The sequence below is a fragment of the Hemicordylus capensis genome, chromosome 1, assembly GCF_027244095.1.
Source record: "Hemicordylus capensis ecotype Gifberg chromosome 1, rHemCap1.1.pri, whole genome shotgun sequence".
Lineage (NCBI taxonomy): Eukaryota > Metazoa > Chordata > Lepidosauria > Squamata > Cordylidae > Hemicordylus > Hemicordylus capensis.
Window position 1 is genome coordinate 417926626 of NC_069657.1, and position 26337 is coordinate 417952962.

Consider the following 26337-nt stretch of genomic DNA (forward strand, 5'->3'; position numbering starts at 1 on the left):
TCATTTATGGGAAACGAGGTGGTGTTTATACCACCAAGTACTGCCGCTTAACGCGGCTAAACCATGGCCCCCAGAGGACAAGCAAGAGTGTCCTAAAATCACCTGCAAACAGAAAGCTAGCAAGCTAGGCAAGACATTCAGGGAAACCCACTCACATTTCTTAAGAGTGTGTGGTAGCCAAAAGAGCGTGGCAGGGAGTAAGCAAGTTGTTAGAGTGGCCTGATTTGGAAAAGACTTGGGAAGAACTAACCTTCAAGGTCCCAGAAAGAAACCTTCAAGGAAATGAGACAGAAAGGGTGCCCTCATACTAGGGAATTGGAACGTTCCCCTTCTCGTAATCAGGTTAGTAAACCTGTATGTCATTTATGCAATGCTCCTGCATAGGAAAAGGGAGGGAAGACGCGACCAAGAGGTTCACGAAGATGAGACAGTAATTTTTTTCTGGAAAAGTTTGTATGGTTTATGTGCAAAAAGACAAGTGTATCTCTTCTAAGCAGCAATGGGGCAAATTGTGGAAATGGATGTTGGATGTAACTCCCCCGATTACCTGATGTGCCTTGTAAACCCCCCCCCCCCGTGTTATAAACCTGTGGGTTACCAAATCCTTGTTTGTAAATCTTTGTAGATATAGGATGTACAAACAACCACATTGTATATAATTGTGCTTTGGTAATGTACTGTATGCTTTGGTAGTTTGTTTGTTCAATAAAAAAAAATCTTGTCCTAATATCTATCTAGCTATCTAGTCCTATATATAGGACAAGAAGGAACTTGGAACCTTCTGCTCTTCCCAGAGCGGCTCCATCCCGAGGGGAATATTTTACAGTACTCACACTAGTCTCCCATTCATATGCAACCAGGGTGGACCCTGCTTAGCTAAGGCAACAAGTCATGCTTGCTTCTACAAGACCAGCTCTCAGTACAGGAGGGGAGCAAGAGGTGTTGCTTTGTGGGGGAAGAAAATGGAGAGAAGTTAATAAGAGAAAATGAAGGCAATCAATGAGGCCCTACACACAACCCATGTGTAGAGCCTGGGAGGGTTCTGCAGGGAGAAAAAGCTTAGCCCGCTCTCCCTGAAGACAAGCAGCTGCCCACAAATCTGGCTGCCCACACGACTACTGGCTCTGTCATTGAGCCGGTAGGGGCTGCAGGAATTGAGGGCCACCTTTTAGCCTCCTGGTGGGGGTCTTCTCACGAGTTGCCATGGCACAGAGCTGCACCGTGGCGACTTATGATCGGGGAAAAGGGGTTAGCAGAGTGCTTGCTCCGCTAACCCTGTTTAAGGGGAGGGCTTCTTTGGTGGGCTAGCCGCCCGGTGGTTCTCATGATGGGGGAAAACCAGGCTAGGGTTCCCCCCCCAATCATGAAAATAGCCTCAATGAGAGATCAAAAATGGCACAGCCATACCCTCCCTCAGCCAGTCAATCAAATTTGCAGTATTGCCTGGAAGAGGGGAGATACAGCCCCCAAAGCCTGGGAATTACCAGTAGCTCCCAAGCTACCTAATGCCCCTCTGGCATGAACGACTTTTTAAACACCTCTAAGTTTTAAAATTTTATTATTAAGGAGGTGTTTGAAAAATCCCAAATCTCCTCCTGGGCACGTGCAATGGTTTGTGCTTGGCTATACTGTCACCATCTCCCAAAGTAGACTCAAAAACTGAAGGAGCTGTCTTGCTTGTACAGACACTACGAAATGAAACACTGACTCCAGGTAAGGTAAGTTTTAAAAAGAAAAGAAAAAAAAACACATACTCATTTAGCAGGAATTGACAGGTAACAAGCTATTTCTGTTCCCTGAAGTGTCTTCAGTCTCTATCCCAGAGGTACTATGTACCCTTGATGAGAGCTTGAGTACCCTTGAGGAAACATGTTCCATTTTGAAAATTACTCTTCCAAAGGTTTCTTATCTGAAATGATGCCAAGCCAGACCTATTGCAGTTCTTATTGCTTGTGATTTATTGTTATTTTTTAAGTTAAGTATTAGCCAAGTGGATCTCTCAGCCAACAGCTTGGGTGGACTGCTCACTTGTAGAAAATATCAAGAACTCTCAGTGGAGCAGGTGGGGGAAGGAATTGCTATTGTGTGTTCTCATGGACATGCAAGTTAAACATGGGTAAGCATCTTTTAACATTGGCCACAGTATGTTGTGACAGAGAGAAGGGGAACAAAGGGGAACCAGACACATACATGTTTTAAGTAATCAAATATATGGCTTATTAAGAATGGAATGAAAAGCAGGTTGATAATATAAATCAGTTTATTTCTTAATAAATCATGTAATTTGATTACTTGAAACACGTTTGTTTGTTCCCCTTCTCTGTTGTAACATACTGCAATAATTATAATGGGAGCAAGGGAGTAGATATATGGAAGGGATTAAAACTATTGAGCATTATAGATGCAGAGTTGCCTTGCCTGACTGCTGGAAGGCGACTAGGGCACAAAAGAATAGACAAAACATTGAGGGTGACAACAGCAATGGTGACAAGGAGGCTGAGAGAGGGAGGGAGAGAAACAGCAAGAGTATATTCTGGGGGTTTGTAAATCAGAGGGAATAAACACAATTAAACATCCCCACAACTTCATGAAGAAAGCACACCAAGATCTAGTCCTGGATTCCTCAGAAGCCAATCTTTTCAGGCCTCCAACTCTACCCAGAAATGGGGACTTCATTAACATGAAATCTCAAAGAAGCAAAAGCTCATGCTATTTCACAACTGGTTACTCCAGTAGGGATGTGCACGGAACGAGTCCGGAGGCCCTTTATGGGCCTCCGAACCAGTTTGATGCTGGGGTGTGTGTGTCTAAGGGTGGGGGAAGGTGCACTTATCCCTCCCACCGCTCCCCCCCCCCCGCAGACACTACATCTTTTTCAAAATCCATGGGACATCAGCATACCTTCCTGCCACCCCTCACCCTGTTGTTGCCAGGAAATCGGTGGAAGTATGGGCTGTGTGTGTGCCCGCCGCTGCATGCACATCACACACGTGACATGCTTGACATGCAGGGGCGCACATGCAGCCCATACTTCCGCCAATTTCTGGACAACAATGGGGGAAGGGGCGGCAGGGAGACACTGCCGTCCCATTGATTTTGAAAAAAAAAAATGGAGCACCAGCAGGGGTTTGGAGGGCGAAACCCTACCCAAATATCTACTGAATAGGAATTTTCTGGAATCAACAGTTACCTTTGATAGTACAAAGTTAACGAGTAATCCTTTGCCATGGAAGAGACCCCTCTGTCAAGGATAGTCAAGAAGCATTAGACTTGGACTAATGTACTCATGTCAATGCATTCCTGAGGGGTGAACATCACCTATCCAGGGGCCATGGTCGGTTCACTGGAAGATATGCCTTGGCATGCTCCTTTCAAAGATCCCAAAACCCAGTTTCCCGTCTTCATGTCATTTCCATGTATTGTTTGAAGGGAAAGCAGCAAAGCAGATGTCCCATGTTTCCAATGCCTGTTACCCCAAGGACAGTGTTGGGACAAAAAAGGGATTGCACTGATACCAGTACATGAAGACATTTCCAAAGCAACAGAGACCAAGTTATTTGACACACACACCCCTCAGCTTTTTTAAAAAGAAGCAATGGCTGTTCTCTAGACCAATGAAACACTTATGCAAACCTGCTGCGCTAGTTCAAGGCTATTGTGCTAACCAGTTGCACCAAGTATGGAGTTTGTGTTCCAGACTAATGCTGTGTTAGTGCAAACTTTGTGCTTGTCTAAGGTGCACCACCTGTGACGTGTCTTATTTGTGCTGCAGGGGACGTCTTTGCCATAGCATAATCTTAAACATCCCCTTTACTCCACACAGCTATGCAGTCTTCTTGCACAAGCATTTCATACGTCTTGAAGTCAGCCAAATGCTTTGAGAAAATGAAAGGTGGAACACAGCTCTAGCTTTAGGCTAAACACTCCATCTTTAAGGACTGTAGTGGGAGGGTGGGTATATCTCCAACCAGAATAAAGAAAACATACTGCAGAGATAGGAGCATGGGCTAGGCAAGCATGTGGGTCTCCAGTTGTGGCTGAAATACAACTCCCATCATGCTGTTGTAAAAAAATTGTGGCTGGGGTGATGGGAGTTGTAATTCAGCAACATCTAGAGTGCCACATGTTGCCCACCCTTGCCCTCAGGACCTCCAAGGGACAAAGCAGTGTCAGTTTTTGATTGTAGCTGCCCAAACTCATTCAAGGAGAACTGAATGAAAAAAAGAATAGAAAACAAGCAGGGCAACAGAGTCTTTTGTAGGAATCCCAACCCAAACCTACCTCCTCTGTCCATAAAGACAGGATCCAGAGTGAGTATGCTTCCTTATCCTGAACAAATTTGGAGTAGACGGTAATAGGAAGATAGCCGGTTCGGCAGCGGGGTGTGTGTGTTACCTTTAAGCATGATGGAGGATGCTCTTACCCCCGTCAGCCAGCGATGTGCTGAAAATTGCTGGTGCAGGACGGCAGCGTACCCTCTTTCTGCCCCAGTCAGTGTCAGACTGCATGGGCGCTGGCCACTTCTGGTGCAATAATACTGACCGGAGTGGCAAGAGGGTATGCTGCCGCCCCGTGCCAGCAATTTTCAGCACAGTGCCAGCAGGGTAAGAGCACCTTCCATCCTGCTTAAAAAAGTAATACACCCCCACCCCCAGCTGAACCGGTCTGGAAAAAGACCTCCAAACCAGTTCATGCACATCCCTAGAAGATAACCAGCTTCTACTAGGGGACTTTCTTTCTGGCAAGTGTTTTGGACACTCATGCATGACATAGGATGTGTCAGAGAGCCAGTAATAATGATGATCTGGGGAAACACAGAAGGACATGACCAGTTTCTGCAGAATGCTTTCCATCTGTACCTTGTCTCCACTCCATGCAAAGCTACATACAACAAATGCCCTTTTATTAAATGTAGGAAGTCAAGATTGGATGCAAGCTGCAAGCTACTTGCCCTGTATGCATGTGATAGTAGACACCCATTTCCCACTGCATAAGGTGTGAAGTGCTCCTGCGTGTGTGAGTGTGAGATTTGTTTCATATTTGAAAAGCATCAGTCCAGATTTATTGTACATGGCAGGCTTCATCCAGCTCATTTTCTTCTGTACTTAGAAATGAACTAGTCTTCGCTGCATCAGGGCACTGTGCAGATCTTCCAGCAACTGCTTTCAAGGACTGGTTGCAGGCAGAAAGGGGAGATCTGGCAGGAAAGCCCAGAGGCGAACCCGTAGCTTGCATCTCTTGCCACTGAGCATCATTTCTCTGCAAAACACACAAAACAAAAATCAAATTTATTTTAATTATACAAGAGTTGTTAACTCGTGCCAACAAGGACTATTTCCACATTTCTGAGGGCAGCAGCAGAGCATAGGATTAGATGTTTCAAGTCCGCTGTATTTAAACTGGTTTGGTGCAGAAAACCAGCTCTCTGTGTTAATTCCCTTGCATCTTGAGGTCAGCTGACTGGGCCCTGGTCGAAGTCCCCTCACTGAAGGGAAGGAAGAGGGCTTTTTGTTTGCAGTGTCAAGGCTCTGAATTGCATTGGCAGGGCAGATACCCTCATAAATCTCTTTTTAAGGCCTATGTTTTCCATCAGTTTATTGATTTTAGAGGAGAGAGAGAGAGAGAGAGAGAGAGAGAGAGAGAGGGAGATGCAAATTAGGTGCCAAACATTTAAAGGTTTAGAATTCCAGAATTAAACACATTCCAAGCAGCTTCCGGTTAACCACTGGTACAATTCTTTTTTTTAAGGAGAGGGGAATAAAGCACCAGTTGGCACTGCAAATTTAAAGGATTTTTTTTTAAAGCAACAGAGTCAGCAAAGCCTCTGTCTCTCTCTCCACTCACAGAGTGGGAGGCAGGCAGGCAGGCAGGCCCAGACCACCAGCACCAGCACTCTGCTCTCAGTGCTGCTGCAGTCTCTCTCCAATGATCCTCTCTTGAGGCACTAATATGGTTCTCTCCAGGCAGCCCCTTATATCTGTTATGAAACCCTGCTTCTGCCTCCTCTCTCCTTGCTCCCTCCCCCCACAATTGCCCATGCTGACTTGATTTGAAACGACAAGCCAATCAAGAAGGGGTTCTCAAGCCAATCAGAAGCCAGTGTCAGAAAACCAATCAGCAAGTGAAAAACACGGAGAAAAATGGCAACAGTGACATGAATCACTGCTGGCCAATGGCTGTAATAAAATTGATGATGATGACGACGACATGAATCATATGAACTGATTTGTGATGAATTGGGAACAATTCGATTCACCCTTGAATCAGCCCCTTCATTTAAGGGGCGATTTGGTTCATGGGCCAATCCGTGAATACGACAAATATTTATATACTGCTTTTAAACAATTTTTTTTAACATGGATATATATATATATATATATATATATATATATATATATATATATATATATATATATATAAAACAAAATAGTTCCCTGTCCCCAAAAGGGCTCACAATCTGAAAAAGGAAACATAGACACCAGCAACAGCCACTGGAGGGATGCTGTGCTGGGGATGGATAGACCCAGTTGCTTTCCCCCTACTAAATAAAGAGAATCACCACTTTCAAAAGATGCCTCTTTGCTCAGTTAGCAGGGGTGACTGAGCAAAGAGGGTAAGGCTAGAATCTAGAGTGGTGCTTGCACTTTTGCACAAGAAGAAGTCATTTTCCTTGGACTCTCCCCTTTACTGCAGCCTCTAGAGTCGCAGAAAAGAGTGGATGCAGGGGAAGGAGCGGAACTCAAAAAAGCTGGAGACAGAGAAGGAGCTTTTAAAAGTACTGATTTGGATGAGAGAGAAAAAACAAATATGTTTCATTTATTCAAGATCTCCAAATCTACAGGTGAAACTCGGAAAATTAGAATATCGTGCAAAAGTCTATTAATTTCAGTAATGCAAATTAAAAGGTGAAACTGATATATGAGACAGACACATTACATGCAAAGCGAGCTAAGTCAAGTCTTAATTTGTTATAATTGTGATGATCATGGCGTACAGCTCATGAAAACCCCAAATCCACAATCCCAGAAAATTAGAATATTACATGGAACCAAGAAGACAAGGATTCAGTGGATAGAGAACAAAAATCTTGTGCTTTGGCACATTGAGACACATCTCTGTTAAGATCAGTTTTTACCTTTTGTATTTTGCTGCCCTCTGCTGTTGCTTTAGGGTTCTCAGGAAAGGAATCTGTCTCAATCTCTATGTTCTCCGCAGATGGTGGTGATCTTGGACTGCCAAGACAAGGACTCATCCCTGGAATTAAGTCTGTTCTGTGGGAAGCACAAGGGGCACCGTTCCCTGGGGCAGCTTCAGCAAATCCTAAGGAAGAAGGTTTCTGGGAGTCACTGCTCATTCAGTTAGATAATGGAACACATAATAATAAATACAGAAAACCACTTTTAAAAATGCATCCCATCTTTCTAAGATGGGCATAGCAATGTCTGCAGATTATGCAGGAACTTAAAAGTAATTTTCTTTGAAAATTAACTCTAAGATGGGAAGACGAGTTGGGTTATTTTTCAATTCTAGTAATTGGAGCTGAAGGTATATAAAAACCGATGCAGCAATCATTCCACAAGAGGGAGGCTTTTCTAAAGAAGTCCCCCCCCCCGCCCCCACATCTCCTAGAGGCACACTATTTTCTTGAAAAATAATGTAATACTCAAAAGAACCAAATACCATTGGGTCTATTTCAGAAAAAGAAGTGTATGTGCTCAGTCAGTAGTGGCTAGTGATGGCAGGGCCTGAGGATGGTGGGATTGTATTTGATGTTATTTCCATTTCCTTGGAGAAACTGTTTTGTGAATTACAGTCACAATGACCACAACTGCCCATCTTGCCCCTACTAGACTCAGTCCAGTAGATCTTGTTCCCCAGCTCCTATTGGCAACAATATTAAAAACGGAGCCTTTATTCATGTGGTCGCTAAGAGTCGACACCGACTTGACGGCACTTAATCAATCAAAAGGAGGTGGCATGGGGAAACATCTTACTTATTTATATTATAGTCTCACCAGTGTTCCCTCTAAGGCATGTGCATGTACATGCGCTCACACACTTTTTGATGCTCGCTCAGTTAATTTTAGGTCCCGCTCAGGTTGAATCGGGAAGGCCCCACCCTGAATGCATGTTGCCTTGATACTGCCACCCAGTATCAAGGCACTTGACACTGCCTTAATACTGCCGCCCAGAACAAGTCTAATTCTGCACATGGATGAAAAAAAATTAGAAAGAACACAGAGTCTCACCTACTGCAAGTGTTTGGTAATGACATATTAGTTCTTGTAGACTTTCCTTGTTCGCTTTGCGTGGGTGATTCTACAATAACTAAGAACTTTTCTATGACATAAGGAGAGCCCTTGTTTCATCAGAACAAAAAAGTCCAGCATCCTGTTTCCCAGTGGCCAGCCAGAAACCATTTGTCCCAGGCAGCCCCATTTTTGTTCTAAATTTTTACTTGTACGTGGGATAAAGAGAAGCCCTTTGCCCACCCCAATATCCATCACTAAATCCGGTAATTGTGTCAAGTGTCCATTGGCTCCTAAATCTTTGGGCTTGCTCCTAGATACAAAGAAATTTGTAAAGGTCTGGCATGAAGCTATCTAATACCCATTTTCAAGCAATCTAGATGAACGCATATTGTCACATCAGTCATTCATCTATGTACACTCTTTTGGTCACCGCCACCTGTTCCAATGTCCATGATTGGCAATATCCCAGACAATTCTACCTAAAAGAAATACAGAACACAAAATGAAAAACCGAGGTTCTTTTAAAAGCAATTACCCTTTGTGTCCATCTTGGGAGAGCCATGTGATTCATATTCTGTGAGGTCTTGCCGCAGCTTTGGGATGTCTTGTAATGTGGCTTTCTTTTCAGAGGTGGTCTCCAGTAAAGAGGGCCTTGCCTCTTTGCCACAGCCTCTGTTTTCCTTGTGTCTCTTTGCCATAATCTTAGTGATATCGTCAGAAAATGACGTTTCCATAAGTGGGCCATCAGTAATTCTCATCGGGCTTCCTGGACTTTGCTGAGGCAAACTACAGGCATTTGACAATTGCTTGAGCTGAGCGTTTAGTACAGACACTTGTGTTTTTAGCATCTCATTCTCTTCCTCTAGTTTATGGTGACTAATTATCAGGGCACAGTACTTATCCAGGTTCTCCTCTGCTTCTGTGGTTTTCTCTTCAACTAATTCCCTCAGTTCTTTCAGCTCCAACCCTATTTCTTCTGCAGCAGAATCCTTAGGAGAGCCTGCCCAAAGCAAGAAGAGTGGTTAACAAAGAGTCAAGGCTGCTATGCTTTAAATTCCAAACTGCACATTAATACAATTTGAAAAGCTCATTCTGAATAGGAAGCAAATCTGTGCGTGCGTGTGCATGCGTGCATGTGACTACATGTGCAACCCCCCTCAGAGTTAACCCCAGCACTATGGTGGATGGTAACCCTCAGAGGAAGTCTGTTCTATCTCCTTGCTCCTGGTTTTTAGACAATTGGCAATGACGATCCTTCTTCAGGGAGCTTCTGGGGATCTTTGATTCATTATTTTGTGCAACTGCTTGCTTCAATTTTAGGTTTCATTTGTCTTCATTTATTATAGTAAACTGCAACTCATTTTCATTTGCATGTTTCAGGCTTGTATGCTGCCTTGTGGACTTGTTGTGTCAAAAGGAAGCATAAACATATTTCAATTTTTTTTTTAAAGTCAGACACTTCCTATGGAAAAATTGGAGGGTGGGCTGTTCTTTCATGAACTTTAGCTTATCTGCTGCTGCAGGAAGTCAGGCGCTCCTGAAGGACAAGTGGGCAGGGCAAGTGGTAGGCGGTAGCTTTAGTGGGCTTACCTGGGGCTCTGTGTTGCTGAGTATAGAAGCGTAATCATTATTACCCCTGCTAACTGAGCAAAGAGGCACCTTTTAAAGTGGCAATCCTATTTATCAGGGGGAAAGCAACTATCCCTATCCATCCCCAGCACAGCATCCCTCCAGTGGCTGTTGCTGGTGTCTGTCATGTTTATTTTTAGATTGTGAGCCCTGTGGGGACAGGGAACCACCTTATTTATTATTCCATGTGAACTGCTTTGGAAACATTTATTGAAAAGCAGTATATACATAGTAGTAGTAGTGGTGGTGGTGATCCTGAAGATGGAGGCTTCCTAACTCAAGGGGCACTACACTCAATGTAGACACAGAGGACTCTCTACATACATAGAACCATAGAATTTTAGAGTGCGGGGGTGGGGAATCTTGGAGGTCTTCTAGTCTTATCCCCTGCTCTGTTTGAACATCTCCAGTGAAGGAGAGCTCCACAAGCCAGACTATTCCACCGTCTAACAGCTCGTACAGTTAGAAAAAAAATCTTCCTAATGTCTAACCTAAATCTGCTTCCTTGTAATTCCAACCCATTGGATCTAGTTCTGCACTCAGGAGCACAGAACTGGTTCAGTCCTATCCAACAGCCCTTCAGATGTTTGTAGACAACTATCATGTAATATAACTGAGACCTGGATGGGGGAGGTTAGTGGCCCAGTTTGGGCTAGTTTCTCCCACCAGGCTAGAGGAAGTGGGTGGGTGGGTGGAGTGTCTGTGGTCCATAAGAACACCATTTCCCTTACCAGGGCCCCTGTGCAACAGTTGACTTATACCGAGTGTGTATTTTTGAGGCTGGCAGCTAGGGATAGATTGGGGATTCTGTTGGTATACCGTCCACCCTGCTGCCCTACTGACTCCCTAAATTAGCTGACAGAGCTGGTCTCAGAGTCACCCAGATTTTTAGTGCTGGGGGACTTCAATATCTGTTGTGAGGCTGACTTGTCTGGTGCAGCTCAGAAGTTCATAGCAGCCATGACAACGATGAGCCTATCCCAACTAGTTTCAGGACCATCTCATGTTGCCAGCCACACTCAATTTGGTCTTTTGTTTGGATCAGGGGGATGTTCAGTGGGTGGGGGATCCTGTGGTTTCCCCACTGACATGGATGGACCACTACCTGGTTAAGATTGGTTTCACAACCCAGGCCTGCAGGGGTAGAGGACCTATTAAGATGTTCCAGCTTAGATGGCTGCTGGACTCAGTAGGATTCCAAAAAGCCTTGGAGGGGTTTAATGTTGGTCCTGCCAGTGACTCTGTTGATGCCTTGGTGGGAACCTGTTGATGCCTTGGTGGGAACTCACCAGGGCAGTAGACAAGATAGCTCCTATGCATCCCTTCTGACCTGCTTTAAAAGTGGACCTTTGTAATACAGAGGAATTGTGGGGTCTGAAACAGCAAGGTAGGCAACTGGAACTCAAGTGGAGAAGAACTCTGCTTGAAATTGACAGGACACAGCATAGAGCCCATTTGAAGGTTTATGCGGAAGTGCTGCTTGCGGGAAAAAGACCAATTCTGGTCTACACGCATTGCTTCTGCAGGGTCACGTTCAGCAGAGTCCCGGGTTGTGAAAATCTGATTTAGGCTCCTTCCATTTCAAGCCAGTCCCTGGAGACCTTGTTTTGCTGCGATGCTTTTAATGGGTTATTTGCAGACAAAATCTCTTGTATTCGGGCTGACTTGGACACTATTTTTGCAGAGTCTATTAAGCTGGTGTCCAACAATCCCTCTTGCAGTATTAAATTGGATCAGTTTCAATCTGTGATGCCCGAGGACATGGACAAACTGCTTGGGGCGGTGCGGCCTACCACTTGTTCTCTGGATCCTTGCCTGACTTGGCTGCTTCTATCTAGCAGGGAAATTGTTGGAGATGGTCTAGTTAATATCATTAACTCATCGCTGAGGGAGGGTAGGATGCCTCCTTGTTTGAAGAAGGCAATGATTAGACCACTTCTTAAGAAGCCTTCCCTAGATCCCTCAGTGATGGGATAGTTATAGGCCCATCTCCAATCTCCCATGGTTGGGCAAGGTGATTGAGATTGTAGTGGCTAACCAGCTCTAGACAGTTTTGGAGGAAACCAATTATCTGGACCCGTTTCAAACACGCTTTAGAGCAGGCTATGGGGTGGAGTCTGCCTTGGGCACCCTGAAGGATAACCTTTAACAGGGAAGCGATAGAGGGAGTGTGACTCTGTTAGTTCTTTGGGGATCTCGCGGTGGTGTTCAATATCATCGACCATGGTATCCTTCTGGATCACCTGGGGGAATTGGGGATAGGAGGCACTGCTTTGTAGTGGTTCCACGCCTATCTCTCAGGCAGATTCCAGATAGTAGAGCTTGGTGACAGTTCCTCTTCGAAACAGCAGCTAGTATATGAAGTCCCTCAGGGCTCCATTCTGTCCCCAATGCTTTTTAACATCTACATAAAACTGCTGGGTGAGGTCATCAGGAGATTTGGTGCAGGGTATTATCAGTATGCTGATGACACCCAAATCTAGTTCTCCTTATCACCATCAGGAAATGGCATTCACTCCCTAAATGAGGTGGAGGCTATGGCCAGGAGTGCTTTCCATCAACTTCAGCTGATTTGACAGCTGCATCCATTCCTTGAAGAGAACGATCTCAAAACAGTGGTGCATCAGCTGGTAACCTCCAGGCTCGACTACTGCAATGCGCTCCACGTGGGGCTGCCTTTGTACGTAGTTCAGAAACTTCAGTTAGTTTAAAATGCGGCAGCCAGATTGGTCTCTGGGGTAACCCGGAGAGACCACATTATGCCTGTCTTAAAATAGTTGCACTGGCTACCGATGTGTTTCCAGGCAAAAGACAAAGTGCTGGTTATTACCTTTAAAGCCCTGAACGACTTGGGTCTGGGCTACCTTAAAGAGTGCCACCTTCTGTATGATCCCCACCGCATGTTGAGATCTGGAGAGATCTGTCTCCAGTTACCATTAGTACGTCTGGTGGTGACTTGGAACTGGGCCTGCTGCCACAATGCCATGCCCCCTCCCACATTCATTTTGTCCCAGGGCAACACCTGAAAAGGGCAGTTATTGCATGTGATACAGTGTTTCATGCTTCCTACAACCAGATCAAAATACCTTGTTTCAGGAGATCAGAACAGAGAGCAGTTCTTTGCATTCTGATCACAACTAAAAGGAAAGAGGCTAGTGTTTCCTTTTCAAAAGGAAACAATCTACTTACTTGGACCTGCTGCTATCTTCAGTAGAGTCTTGAGCTCCTGAATCTGTTTTGCCATGAGCTCTTTTTCCTGCTTTACTTCTCTACAGAATTTCATCCAATGCTGACATTTATGGTGCAAAGAATAAACCTCCTTCTTGAACTGCACTATTTGCTTCAGACTGTCTGCCTGCAAAAATATATATTTAAAAATTGTTACTGTTGTACAAAGTCTTACACACTCAGATGCTAAGAAGGGCAGGACTGATATGCGAGTGGCCCTTTGTACAATCACATATAGGAGATGGCACCTAGAAGCTGGGAAACACGTGTGATGGGGACATCACATATAGGAGATGGGAAACCTTTGGCAAGAGCTACAGTATTGAAGGAAATGGCCCTTTTGGCAGTTCAGCCTGATGGTATTCACTGCAGAGCTGGGCCTTTTTGCTCATTTCTTTGGAAGTCACTATGCTCACTGCTGCACAGACCATGGAGATGCGTGAATTAGAAGGGCAGCTTTGCCGAGTTTTCAAAACAACTTCTCCGAATCCATAATAGAACACTGTTAACTCTAATATCCGTGCTTGCACAAGTGAACTGAAGCAGCAAACAGGGTTGTTCACCTGGAATGTTGATTGTTCAACAGGTCCTTGGTGCAGGCATGAATGTGATAAACCTCCTCCATTTGCACTGCCTGCAAAAGTGACAGTGAAAATGGAGGAGCAGTTTTGGCTCAGCATTACTAGGGATGGGCCCGTAGCGCCAAGGCAGAGAATCCACTTTGCATAAAGAAGGTCCCAGGTTCAATCCTTGGCATCTCCAAGGAGGGCTGGGAAAGACTTCTGCGTCAAACCTTGAAGAGGGGCTGCCAGTCAGTGTAGATCAGGGCTTCACAACTTCAGCCCTACAGCTGGTTTTGGACTATAACACCAACCATCCCCAGCCACAGTGGCCAATAGTCAGGTCCAACAGCGCATTCCAATATTTGCAGGAAGGCGAAGTTGTGCAGCCTGTGTGTAGACAATACTGAGCTAGATGGACCAATGGTCTGACTCACCATAGAGCAGCTTCCTAGGTTCCTGTGAGAATCCTTCTAGCTTCCAGTCTGCCTTCTAGCAACCAGCTGACCCAAGACTGTGGCTTTGGCTTAGTTCCAAATAAGCCTTCTGCTGCCCTCCCTTTATAGAGCACTGGGCCAACCTTAACATCTTTTACCAACAACAAATATTTATATACCAGTTTTCGTCAAAAGTTTCCAAAGTGGTTTACATAGAGAATAAATAAACAAACTAAAGATGGATCCCTGTCCCCAAAGGGCTCACAATCTAAAAATAAACATAAGACAGACACTAGCTACAGTCACTGGAGGTACTGTGCTGCGGGTGGCTTGTTAATTACAGTCTATAATGAATTCTGTAAAAATGTTTCACTGGATGTCCATGGATTTGCATCAGGCAGGCTCTAACTATATAACTAATGGAGCATTAATAGACAAGGCATAACTTTTAAAAGTTATGACAACAATGGAAATAGAAATATGTCTCCCACTCCTTTTTGCAGAGAAAGAGTTAGGGCTGCACAACTTTGGCCCTCCAGCTGTTTTTGGACTACAACTCCCAGCATCCTCAGCCACAGTGGCCAATAGTCAGGAATTGGGAGTTGTAGTCCAACTTCTGCAGGAGGGCTGAATTTGTACAGCCCTGGATATGAACCATTTCTGCAGCTGATTATAACCATTTCGGCTACGAGTAGTTAAAATGAAGCACATTTTAGAGTGTGAACTGCCCAGGGATTTGTGTATGGGGCGGTATAAAAATGTTTAAAATGTGCTAAATAAATAAGTTATTTGCATAAGTCACCTATACAATCTGAGCAATCACTACATGACCCTCAATGTGAAATCTCAAACCAGTCTTTAATGCCACGGGGAAGCTGCTTGCCTAAAGGATGCTCTACCCCTCCACATTACCTTTTCAACCAAGGCATATTTTTCAGATCCTGTGGCTTCCAGCTCCTCTTCAGGATGTTTACAAGACACCTGTGAATCCTCAAGGATAGCCTGCAAAGTTTCATTTTTTGGCAGGTGCTCAAGAAATGAGTCATTTTCATCCAATTTTCGCCTCAAGTCTTGGAGTTCCTGAACAAAGGCTTCTATCATATGCTCGGTTTGGGGATTTTTGTCTTTTGCTTCCTTCAGGTGCTGTACCAACTGTGTATTCTCACGTTTGAGGGAAATGACTTCATTAATCAGATCCTCTCCTTTTGCCTTCATTTCCTGCTCATTGTGAGAGGGTTTAATTTCTTCACAGACCTGTTTTAACTGGGACTGCAGTGCATTTTCATTTTTGCATCTAACTTGAACCTCTTCCTTCTCCATCTGTTCCAACTGTTTTACAAGTGCAGAATTAGTACCTTCTAAATCAGATACTTTTTCTTGCTCTTCTCTCAACTCTTCCTCTAGGCGCTCTTTTTCAGACTTTAAGACATTCATTTCAAATTCTAAACTTTGCAGACTCACACGCATCTTGTCCATCTCGGTAGCTGCCATTTCCGTTTCTGCTTTTGCCTCCTCTCTCTGAATGATTGCATCTTCCAAATTCTCTTCCGACATCTGCAATTCTCTTTCGAGACTCTCAATTTTGTCAACAAGAGAGTCAGCTTTCCGTTCGCCCTCTTTCAGTTTTGCAATGAGACGACCCCTTTTCTTTTCATCAGATTCTATTTTTATTTTCAGCTTCTCAATGCCCCGTCGCATCTGATCTACCTCTTCCTGGGCAGAGTTCAGCCTAGCTGCGAGTTCACCTTTTTCTATCAGTGACCCTTCCAAAGACTTGGATATTTTGGAGATTTCCATTTCAGAGACACTTAACTTGCTGTATAAAGTCTCATATTCCCTAAGGCTCATTTCTTTTTCCTTACTCAGATGCTCTATCTGGCTCTGTGCTGCCTCTTTTTCCAGTACAAGATCTCCTGTAACCTTTTCTAAATTCTGTAACTGCTGTGTAAGGTTGTCCTTTTCTGTTGATAACCAATCAGTATTGGCCTTTGCAGCCTGAAGCACGTTTGTCTGGGTCTTAGCTTCAGCTTCCAATATCCTGATAAATTCAGCAGAATCCACTTTACTCAACTCGAGCTCTTTTATAGTCACCTGCATTTTCTGGCACATTTGGTTCAATTCTTCTTCATCTTTTGACAGAGTAGCCAAATCATGACTAAGTTGGTTTCTCTCAGTTGAGATTATTTGAAGCTGATCTTGAAGGCTAAAAATGGCTTTTACTTTATTTTCCTTTTCTTTTTCTAACTGCTTATTCTTGGACTGAAGCTCTTCAATATCAGCCTCCAAGGAGAGGGCATGCTTCTCAACATTCTCTCTCTCCAATTTTATCCTTCTCAGTTCATTTTCTGTTTCCAGGAGCTTCTCAGTCCAGTCTCCCTTGGTCATTTCTAAATCTTCTAAAGTGTCTGTTGTATCAGACAGCCTAACTTTGTACATTTCCAGCTCAGATTTTACCTTTTCAAGTTCTATTTCAAGAGTCATTATGTTGTAAGATAATTGCTGATTTTCTAAAGTAACAGACTCAAGTGCCTCACTGAAATCTTCTTTTTCTTTTTCGAGTAGTAACACTGTTTTGTTCAACTCTGCACAAGCAATTATCTTTGCAGCCAACTCTTTATCCTTTGAATCCAGCTCTGAGTTTAAACTTTGGATATCCATTAGCAGAGTATCAATTTTGTTATTGCTTTCCCCCAAATCACAAGAGGGCTCATCATTTTTACTACAACTCTGCTTTATTTGTAGCGGAGGCATTTCAGTGGTTCTGTGATTTTCCAAGAAGTTCACAGCCGCTTCACAAAGTGGAGAAAATGACAACTCATCAGGACATTCTGAAGAGCTTGAGGACTGATCCACTCCATTTCTGGTTTCTGTAACTAAGACCGAAAGGCATCTCTCTGTTTCACAAGCTGGCCTCTTATCTTCAGTTCCATTTGCTTCACACATGCTCGCATTCAGTTCTTCTAGTGCTTTGCTTTCACTAGATGATCTATACACTTCCAGTGGACATAAAAGATCATCTGCTTGTTCAGCAGCTATCTGCACTTGCTAAAAGTAAATAAAAAAATGAGACAGTTTATGAAGTCAAAATTAATTAGTAGAGGTTTAAAATTTGATCTTGAAATAGATGCATGTAACTGGACAGTTTAATATTAGTAGAGTCTCATACAGAGCATGTGCCAGTAGCAGTGGTGGTAGTGAGGGCAGCGCAGGGGTGAGAGGCACCTTTAGAAGATACATTAGAAGGCGCTTATCAGCAGTACCACCGCACCTGCAATCTGCCTTGAGCAGCGGCACTCTGCCCAGCATCCCGCGTGGTGGCGGTGCAGCAACGGCACTCACCTGGCCTCTGCACATGTTCTGAGCTCAGGTGAGTGCCAGAGTTGCGCCGCTGCCACACAGGATGCCGGGCGCAGCACCGCTGCTCGAGACAGCTTGCAGATGTGGCAGTACTGCTGGCAAGCACCTTGCTTTTAAAGATGCCTCTCCCCTGGCTCCTGCACCAGCAAGCGGGCAAGTGCATACTGGGTTCTAGCTGGCTAGTTAGAAAATAGGACCAATGTTTATGTTTGACTTCACCAACTCAACGGAATACCAATCCTCTATAATTAGGCACACTGGGAAAAGTCCAGAAAGCAGTCAGACACTTACCCCATTCAATACATGTACCTAATAGAGGTAGGAAAATAGCATGTTTGAGGCAATGAAGAATATTCTAATATGGTCCTTCCTGCTGACTGCATGAAGAAAGCGGTCTGGATTCTAATGTGATTTCCAGGGTTTTTAGCTGTCTAATTGGTTTTATCGTGTTTTAATAGTTTGATTTTAGTTGTTAACTTGTTTTAATTGTTTTTATTGTGTTGTAAGCCACCCTGAGCCATTTTGGAAGGGCGGTATAGAAATCTAATAAATAAATAAATAAATAAATAAAATAAGGTGCTCTTGCCTGAACAGATGGCACTTCTGTGCATGCAAGGCCCCCTCAAACTCTGATTCTTGCTAGTTTCCCTTCCTGCTGGAGCCCCCCAACCCAACCCCACATCATACATTGTTCTAGATGGTTCCCTGGCCTGTTGTGGTCTTTGGGGATTGCACAGGGTGCAGCAGTGGGCAGAAGGGGATGGAGACATTCCCTTGCACAAGTTTCTTCATATTGTATCCAACAAGAAGTATACAACATATTGTAATTAGCGGTGTGCATTGGTGAGGCAAAAGTTCTTGGACACAAAAGATTTTGCTCTATCTTCCATGGCTCTGGCCTCAACACCTCCCACAAGCACACTACCACATTAGTTATTCACACAAGGCATCATTCCATAAACACATAAACTGGCCCTCAATGGCTGTTCTCATACACAACTTTTTCAGGTAACTAGTAGTAGGTTTAAAACATGGAAGAACCTAGAACTTAAGATGCTAATATTTACTGATCTTTTACGCTTAACATAAAAAGGGATAGAATAAATCTTATAGTTTTTTAAAACAACCACAAAGCACTAATCCAAAGGGTCACATGGTGAGCTCTGCGCATCTAGAGAAGTTTCTGCAACTTCCACAAGCAGTCTCCTCTGCCATCAAACTGTCCCTCCTTCAAAACAAAAAAACCCAGTGGGCACAGTCAGTTTTGTAAAAGGAACTCCTTCCATTTTAAATAATAGGTGTGCTAAGAAATAAGACACACTTACATATTCAGTCTCAACACAACGCAGTGCCTGAGAACTCACATTAAGGTCTTGGAGTTGTAGTCGTGGCTGTTCTAGTTCCTGTTTGGAAGGTTTCTTTTCTGTGGATGATTTAGAAGCCACTTGCAGGATCACATTACGAAGTTTCTGTTGCCACTGTCTGTGGTCAGATATATGTTGCTTTCGGAGGCAGTCTACTTCCTCCCTTGCAGAAAGAAGCAGCTCTTGGAGCTTTCGTATCTCGCCATCCTCCAGATTTTTGGCACTCTCAAACGATTCTTCAAGCAGCTTCAAGGGCTTCTCATAAGTGTCACACTGGAGGTATGGCTCAATTTTATGATCCAGATGACATTTTTTAGGGATAACATGGCCCTCCTTGATGAAAAATACCCATGCGTGGCTGGCCTGCAGCTCTGCAGCAGAATGATGCTGTTCACTAGATGTACTTTCTAGATCAGTTTGATTGAAACTGCTATTTATCTCAGCTATTTTGTTCGATGGTCTGCACAGATCACTGTCAAAATCAGTCTCCATAAGTATAGATGTTTCAAACTGGGGGGTTTCACCATAACATGGAGGCCACATGCAGAACTTCCCATCTGATCGGACCTCTTTATCGACTTGGCTAGGGGTCACCTGTGTTGTGAATGAAGCATTACCAACTTGCTTGAGGCTGGTTGACAGCGCAGTATTTTCTTCCTTAAGCATTTCAACACAGCACTGAAGCTCTGATATTTTGGAGGCCATACTCAAGTTCTGCTCATGCAAGATTTTATATTCATTTGTCAGAGAGAGAATTTTTTCCTTTAACCCATCAAAGTGTATTTGAATGTCTTGGCTGGATAGTTTTAAATCTTCACTGTCAAGTCCTGTATGGTATTCCAGAGCTACAAGGGGTGTTTGCTCAATATCAGATGGCGCTCCTGTTTCACTCTGATCCATTAGTTCACCATAAAAAGCAACATTCTCTTCTCTTACCATATTAATTTTGCTCATGAGCTCTTCTGCCATAGTGTTTGTGCTTGTGACGAATTCCAATTGTGAGTCTTTCAGCCGTAATGCTAATGTTGACTTTTCAATCTGCAGGTGTTCACACATTTTCTCCAACTCATTTAGCTTGCTCATTGTCATGTGTAGGGAGGATACTAATCGGACATAATCATTTTGGCTGGGCATCAGATCATGAGGAACTGACAAATGCTTGGCATCTATTTGTTGGTTAAAGTTGTCCTTGGTAACGACATTGAAATGTGCTGATGATTGGTCATTCTCATCCCGGTCTGTAATCGCCAAAGTTGAGTTTTCCAAGTCTTTTAGAGCTTGCAATTTGTGTGTCAGCCTCACATTTTCACTTTCAGTATCCTCAATTTTTATTTCCATCGTTCTCAAAACAGTTTCCAGCTGCTTGACCTGATCCGCATAGTTTTCCACAGAGACTTCTTTATCCTCGAGGTCCATCTGCAGTAGCTCAAGCTTCACTTGGTATTTATTCAGTTCATCCTCCTGTTCTTTCACAGATACTCTCAGTTGCTCCAGTGAAGTTCTCTCTAAAGTCAAGTCACTGGTTGTAGGCTCATTCATTTCCTTGATCACATGCTCATCCCCGTGCAGCAAGATATTGTCATGAAGTGCCATTTTATTTTGTTCTGTCATTTCCTGCCTTAAACCATCACATTGAGCCAATGATATATTTTGGATAGGAACACTCTTGGTTTCTTTAGATACCAACTGCATTTTTTCAAGTTGCCAAAGCAAAGTGTTATTTTTCTCTTCCAAGGATATAACCTTAAGCTCAAGTTCTTTACATTCATTAACAAGCTGTTTCTCTTGGAATTCAAATGCAGCCTTTTCCATTTCAAAATGACTAGCTTGCTCTCGCAAGGTGCTTTCTAAGTTCTCATTCTTTGCTTCCAAAGATTTGCATTTTCTTTCCAGTTCTTCTTCTGCTTCTGACAGTAGCAAGTTCTTCTCTCTATACTTTTCCAACAGCTCTGAGAGATCTTCCTCCCTTTCTTTCAAACTACTAGACAGATCTAGGTTTGTTTGTATTAAGCTTTTACTTTTTTGTTCTAGAGTATCTATAGCACTCTTAAGGATAGAAATTTCACCATTAAGGCTTTCAATTTCTTTTTTATTTAAAGATATTTCTGCAGACAAATCTGGTTCCTCGTGAGTTATTCTTTGAGGTATAACTCTTAGTTGATGAACTGAGTCCTCAAGCAATTTATTATTGATTTTTAAATCCCGAATCTCTCCTTGTTGCCTTTCTGATTCTTTGCTCAACGCTTGCAATGTATTGTCTTTCTCGGCAAGAGCAGCTAATGTTTTAATTATCAAGTCCTGTTTTTCAGAAACAGCTACTTGCAAGCTACTAATCTGCTGTTCTGTCTCCCTCACAAGATGTTCATGTCTCTGCTCTGCTTTAGCCAATTTTCTTTCCATTTCATCTCTGGATTGTATCAGCTCTTTGCACTGTTTCTGAACATGTGCATTTAACTGCACATGGGAAGCTAATGATGTCTCGAGAGAGGAAATACATTTTTCCTTTTCTAACACTTCATTTGCTGCTGACTGTAGAGTTTGCTGTAGGACATCCACCTGCTTGGTGAACTCAGATAATCTCAGTGAGTTATTTTCTCTTTCTTTCCTATATTTTTCCTCAGATGTCTCCATTTTTTGCTGAAGCTCATGGCAGATTGATTTTTGTGCCTCAAGCTCTGTGGTTTTGCCTTCAAGCATGCATTTCAGATCTGCATATTCAACTTCCACAACTCTTACTCTCTCGTTACTTTTAACTCGTTCAGTCATTAAAGCACTTTCCAAGAGGTCGACTTTGCTCGCCAGTCCTCCTTTTTCTGAACGACATTCGTTCAGGAATTGTTCATTTTCTTTCTTCCATTGGGAAAGAATCTGAATTTCTTGTTTAAGTCCTTCACATTCCACAAGAACTTTTTGCAATGTTTCTAGATCTCCCAGTTTTATATTGAGTTTTTCAATAACATCTTCTTTGTGCTTCAGGAGCTGTTGGAGAGAATCACGTTGATTTTCCAGGTCAGAAATAGCATGTTTCATTTTTTCCACAGTGAGGGAGTTGTCTTGCTTCTTCAGTTTCTCTTCAAGTTGTTTTAACTCTATTTCTAGAGAGTCATTTTTATCTGTATGTACCGTGAATAAAGGGGGAAAGTATTTAATTTAAGAAAATGAAATATCTTAACTGGTTGTTACAGAGAAGTATATATTAGGCTGTTTGCTTTCTTTCTAACTGCACTGGTTAAAATGACTATCCTCTCAAAATAACCATCAGTATCTCAGAGATTATTCCAAAAGTACTTTTACTCTGAAGCTATGAAATCAAATAGATTTTGAGAGAGTCAAGACAGCATGTGAAATGAGTAGGATTTCTGGTTTTAATATTTCTTCAAGCTATATTCTTCTGATATATAATGCACTGACAACTAAGGAGAGTTCAGCCCACTACTTTGTTTTTCATACACAAGATCTACAAATAATAGTGCAAGATGGATGTAATATGAGACAGAAGAGGGGAGTTTACACATGTCCTTCAGGTTAGTACCAATCTGAGGCAACTGTTACATGCAGTTGCTGATCCTGATTAGGTTTACTAGAGGAAGTCCCACTGAAATTTAATTATCCTTTAGACTAACTCTCAAGTCATACTATTGAGTAATTTAGTCAGACTGTGAACCACTGAATTTGCTAGCACCCTAATAAGCATCTATCCTGTTAACTAAAGATAGACATCCTGACTAAATCTGCTTTACAAAGCCCCATTGAAATTAAAATGGCAATTAGGCATATGGAATTTAGCCTTTTAATTTCCACTGGACTTCCTAAAGCAGATTTAGTCAGGTTGTCAGCCAATGTGAGCAAAGTAAACATTACACCAGTTCATAGGGCGGTTCAGTTTTTCCACACTTCCCCTTGCTACACGGAAGAAGTGATGTTTGGACAGAAATCCTGCAACTCTGATATGAGAAATATTGACCTTCTCTGCCAAAGAGAACAGATTATGGCAAGGGTTCTCAAACTTGGGTCCTCAGATGTGGTTGACTAAAACTCCCATCTGCCCCAGCCACAATGATTTTTGTTTTATGTACACACAATGTAAATGGCCTTTGGCCATTGTGGCTGGGGGTGATGGGAGTTGTAGTCCAACATCATCTGGAAACACAAGTGTGAGAACCCCTGGATTATGGAGTTTCTGCCTTGCTTAGGTTGTGTGTGTGTGTGTGTGTGCGCACACACACACACACACACACAAACCAATTAACTCTCAGCAGTCATATAACCACTTTCCCTCTTCCTGATTCTTTAGTCATTGTATTTTATTTTTAAATCCCACTTGTGTCCTCTTGGCTCCCTGGTTGAGCTTGGTGACTTGAAGAGGGGAGTTTATATAGGCACACCCTAGCCTAATCTAGTTTTCTGTCCACTACATAACATAGATTCTTTTTTTTTGCTATCAGATTTCTATGTTGCTTTTTGAACCACAGTGGTCTTCAAAAGCAACTTACAATAAGATTTTACCCAGCATACATGTTAAAGAACTGTACACAGGAATATGAACCTGCCTTATTTTTATGTAAATCGCCTAGAGTTTTATATATCAGGCAGCATATAAATATGAATAATAAAATGCATATGTACTATGGAGTCAGATCATTGGACCATCTAGTTCAGCATTGTCTACACTGACTGGCAGCAGGGTTCCAGGCAAGAGTCTTTCCTGGGGACTGAACCTGAGACGTCCTGCATGCAAAATATGTATCCTACCACTGAGGTACAGTTCCCATCTCCACATCGCACAGTGCAACAGACTTTGGAACAGGAATGGAACCAGTCAAGAACTGGCGACTCACTCTGAATCCCTTCTGCAAAATTTTGATTCTGCTGAAGCAGCTGTTTGGTCATACAGATTTCTTCTTTCAGCTGGCAGATTTCTTGGGCCTGTTGAGCAGACTGGCTGTCAAGAAGATGATTCAGCTTCTTTACTTCCTAAAATATGAAGGATTTAGCAATAATCAGTTGAAAAGAATTCCAGAGAAGGCACTTGAACCAAGTCAGGTTCTTTGAGCAAAACTGTGTGTTTGAGGGAACCTTTTTTTTGAAGAGGCCATTTTGACAACAAAAAAATGCTGCTAAGAAATTACAGACTCCATAAGTAGCCTAGATTTCTGCTCAACATTTTTTCAGGCACCATAGCTCAGGAAAGAAGTTAGGAGATGACAAGAATAGTTTATTTATTACAGGGATTCTCAATCTTGGGTCCCCAGATGTTGTTGGACTTCAACTCCCATTATTCCCAACCAAAGGTCATTGGGGTTGGGGATTATGGAAGCTGAAGTCCAAAACCATCTGAGGACCCAAGGTTGAGAATCCCTGATTTAATAGATCCCACCAAATAAGCAGCTTACAACTGAAAACCAAACATCTGCATATCCATAAACTACTACTAATTAAAAACACCAGTAAGTAACACAGCTGAAACATAACTGAATTTTTATTTTTTATTACATTTCTATACCACCCCATCCAACAGCTCTGGGTGGTTTACAAAACCAAAACATAAACATAACATAATCATTTAAAAACCAAGCTTAAAACCATACAATCTAAACAATTCAATTTTGGCTCCTGATCAGTGTTTCCTCTAATGGGGATTCCCAGATATTGTTGACTACAACTCCCATAATCTCCAAGCAAAAGCCATTGTAGTGGGGGATTCTGGGAGTTGTAGTCACCAACATCTGGGAATCCCTGTTAGAGGGAACACTGCTCTTGATTAAGACTTCTACTATGAAGAGCTATTTAAACAGAAAATAATCAGGCAGCTAAGTTCTTTGAAGAATTGTATTTGGAAAAGGAAACAGATTAGATGTGTTCTTTTCTTCTCTTTTTGCCTTACATCCGTGGCAGGAGGGAACACCACAAGGCAAGCAGGCATATCCAGTCAGCCACAGCTTTTCAGATGCGCACACAGTCCTATGTGGCAACTCTCCCATCGGCCCATAATTTGTGGGTAAAACCTTACCAGGCCAGATATGGGCCACCTGCCTTGCATTGTATAAACCTGACCAATAGGAAGGAAGGAACTTGAAACTACAGTAAGCTACTTAAATATTCCAGTCATAAACAGTAAAACCCAATTAGGGGTTTTAGATGTAACAAGAGGAAAATATATATTATGGGTTTCAAAGTGAATGTTGGCCTGCAGCATATTCAAAAGTATAAAACAGAGTTCTTTTAAAAAGGAACATATTTAACCAGAATTTTTTTTAAAAATATTATTTATTCATTATAGTTTATACAGCCTACTCAAAGTGCCTCTAGACAATTTACAATATGCCTCAGGGTGCCTTACAAAAAGAGTTCACCCACATACTAGCAGAACAACTAAACAGCTTTGGGAGAGCAATTTTGCACAGATTTCAAGTTGTCACCCACTCATGGTAAAGGTTCTTTTGACGCTACATTTCTTATTTTTTCTGTACTTGAACTGAGAAAGGGAAAAAATGGAGGAACAAATGCCAAAGCTAGTGGTGTGCATGGACTGTATGCAGCAGTTTGGTCTGAATTTGGACTGAACTGCCGCTCCACAAATGGGTTCAGTTAGATCGACCGGCTTGCCCGGCTGAACTGACGAACCAGTGCAAACTGGTTCGAAATCAAACCACTCGAACCGGCCCCGTTCGTGGCGGACCAGTTTGTGCACACCCCTAGCCAAGGCACACATCTTCACAACATATAAAGATTACTTGGATCTGCAAGGGTCCAAGTAATTAAGCTCCTTGTATACATTAAACAGAGCAGCTAAAGTATTTTCACATTTTCCAAAAATATTTAGTGTTCAATGTACTTCACATGAATTATCCTGTTGTAATCCTCACAACAGCTCTGTAGGGAAATTGGGTATTATTATTCTCAAATTGCAGCAGGTGGGGAGAGGAAAGTTGGGACAGACAAAAGTTCATGGCAGAGGCGAGATCTGAACCAGAGACAATTTGTTGCTCAGTCTTGTAGCTGATACACTGCACTGGAAGAAACCATGTTCTACTTGCTACCCCAATGTGACTGCATTTCTAAGAGAACCCAAGGAGGAGAGCTGGTCTTGTGGTTGCAAACAAGACTTGTCCCCTTAGCTAAGCAGGATCTGCCCTAGTTGCATATAAATGGGAGACCACATGTGACAACTGTAAGATATTCCCCTTAGGGGATGGAAGACGCTCTGGGAAGAGCATCTGGGTTCCAAGTTTCCTCCCTGGCATCTCCAAGATAGGGCTGAGAGAGATTCCTGCCTGCAACCTTGGAGAAGCCGCTGCCAGTCTGTGTAGACAATACTGAGCGAGATGGACCTATGGTCTGACTCAGCATATGGTAGCTTCCTATGTTCCCATGATAAATAATCAATAAATGAAAATAAATAAACCCCTTCTCACACACATCAGCCCAAATCCAGTACCCCTTTCAACTTCTCAGATCCTTCCTTCATCCCCATCCACAGCAACTCATCCTGAATCAGGAGCCTGAATCA

General features: G+C 42.9%; 1 protein-coding gene across 5 annotated transcripts in view; it reads right to left on the reverse strand.

The window, feature by feature from the left end:
• Positions 1-2999: 2999 nt before the first annotated feature.
• Positions 3000-26337, reverse strand: part of CENPF (centromere protein F) — a 40905-nt gene continuing 17567 nt past the window's right edge. For 4 of the 5 annotated variants that reach the window (XM_053309326.1, XM_053309310.1, XM_053309317.1 and 1 more), the window contains 7 exons: positions 23666-23801; positions 18789-21940; positions 15019-17151; positions 13071-13236; positions 8788-9252; positions 7136-7320; positions 3000-5259 (listed from right to left, as the gene is read on the reverse strand). In XM_053309326.1, the coding sequence (XP_053165301.1) occupies positions 5062-5259; positions 7136-7320; positions 8788-9252; positions 13071-13236; positions 15019-17151; positions 18789-21940; positions 23666-23801 (6435 nt within the window). In that variant the 3' untranslated portion in view covers positions 3000-5061. The remainder of the gene's footprint in view (positions 5260-7135; positions 7321-8787; positions 9253-13070; positions 13237-15018; positions 17152-18788; positions 21941-23665; positions 23802-26337) is intronic. The other variant, XM_053309334.1, reaches the window with a different exon arrangement.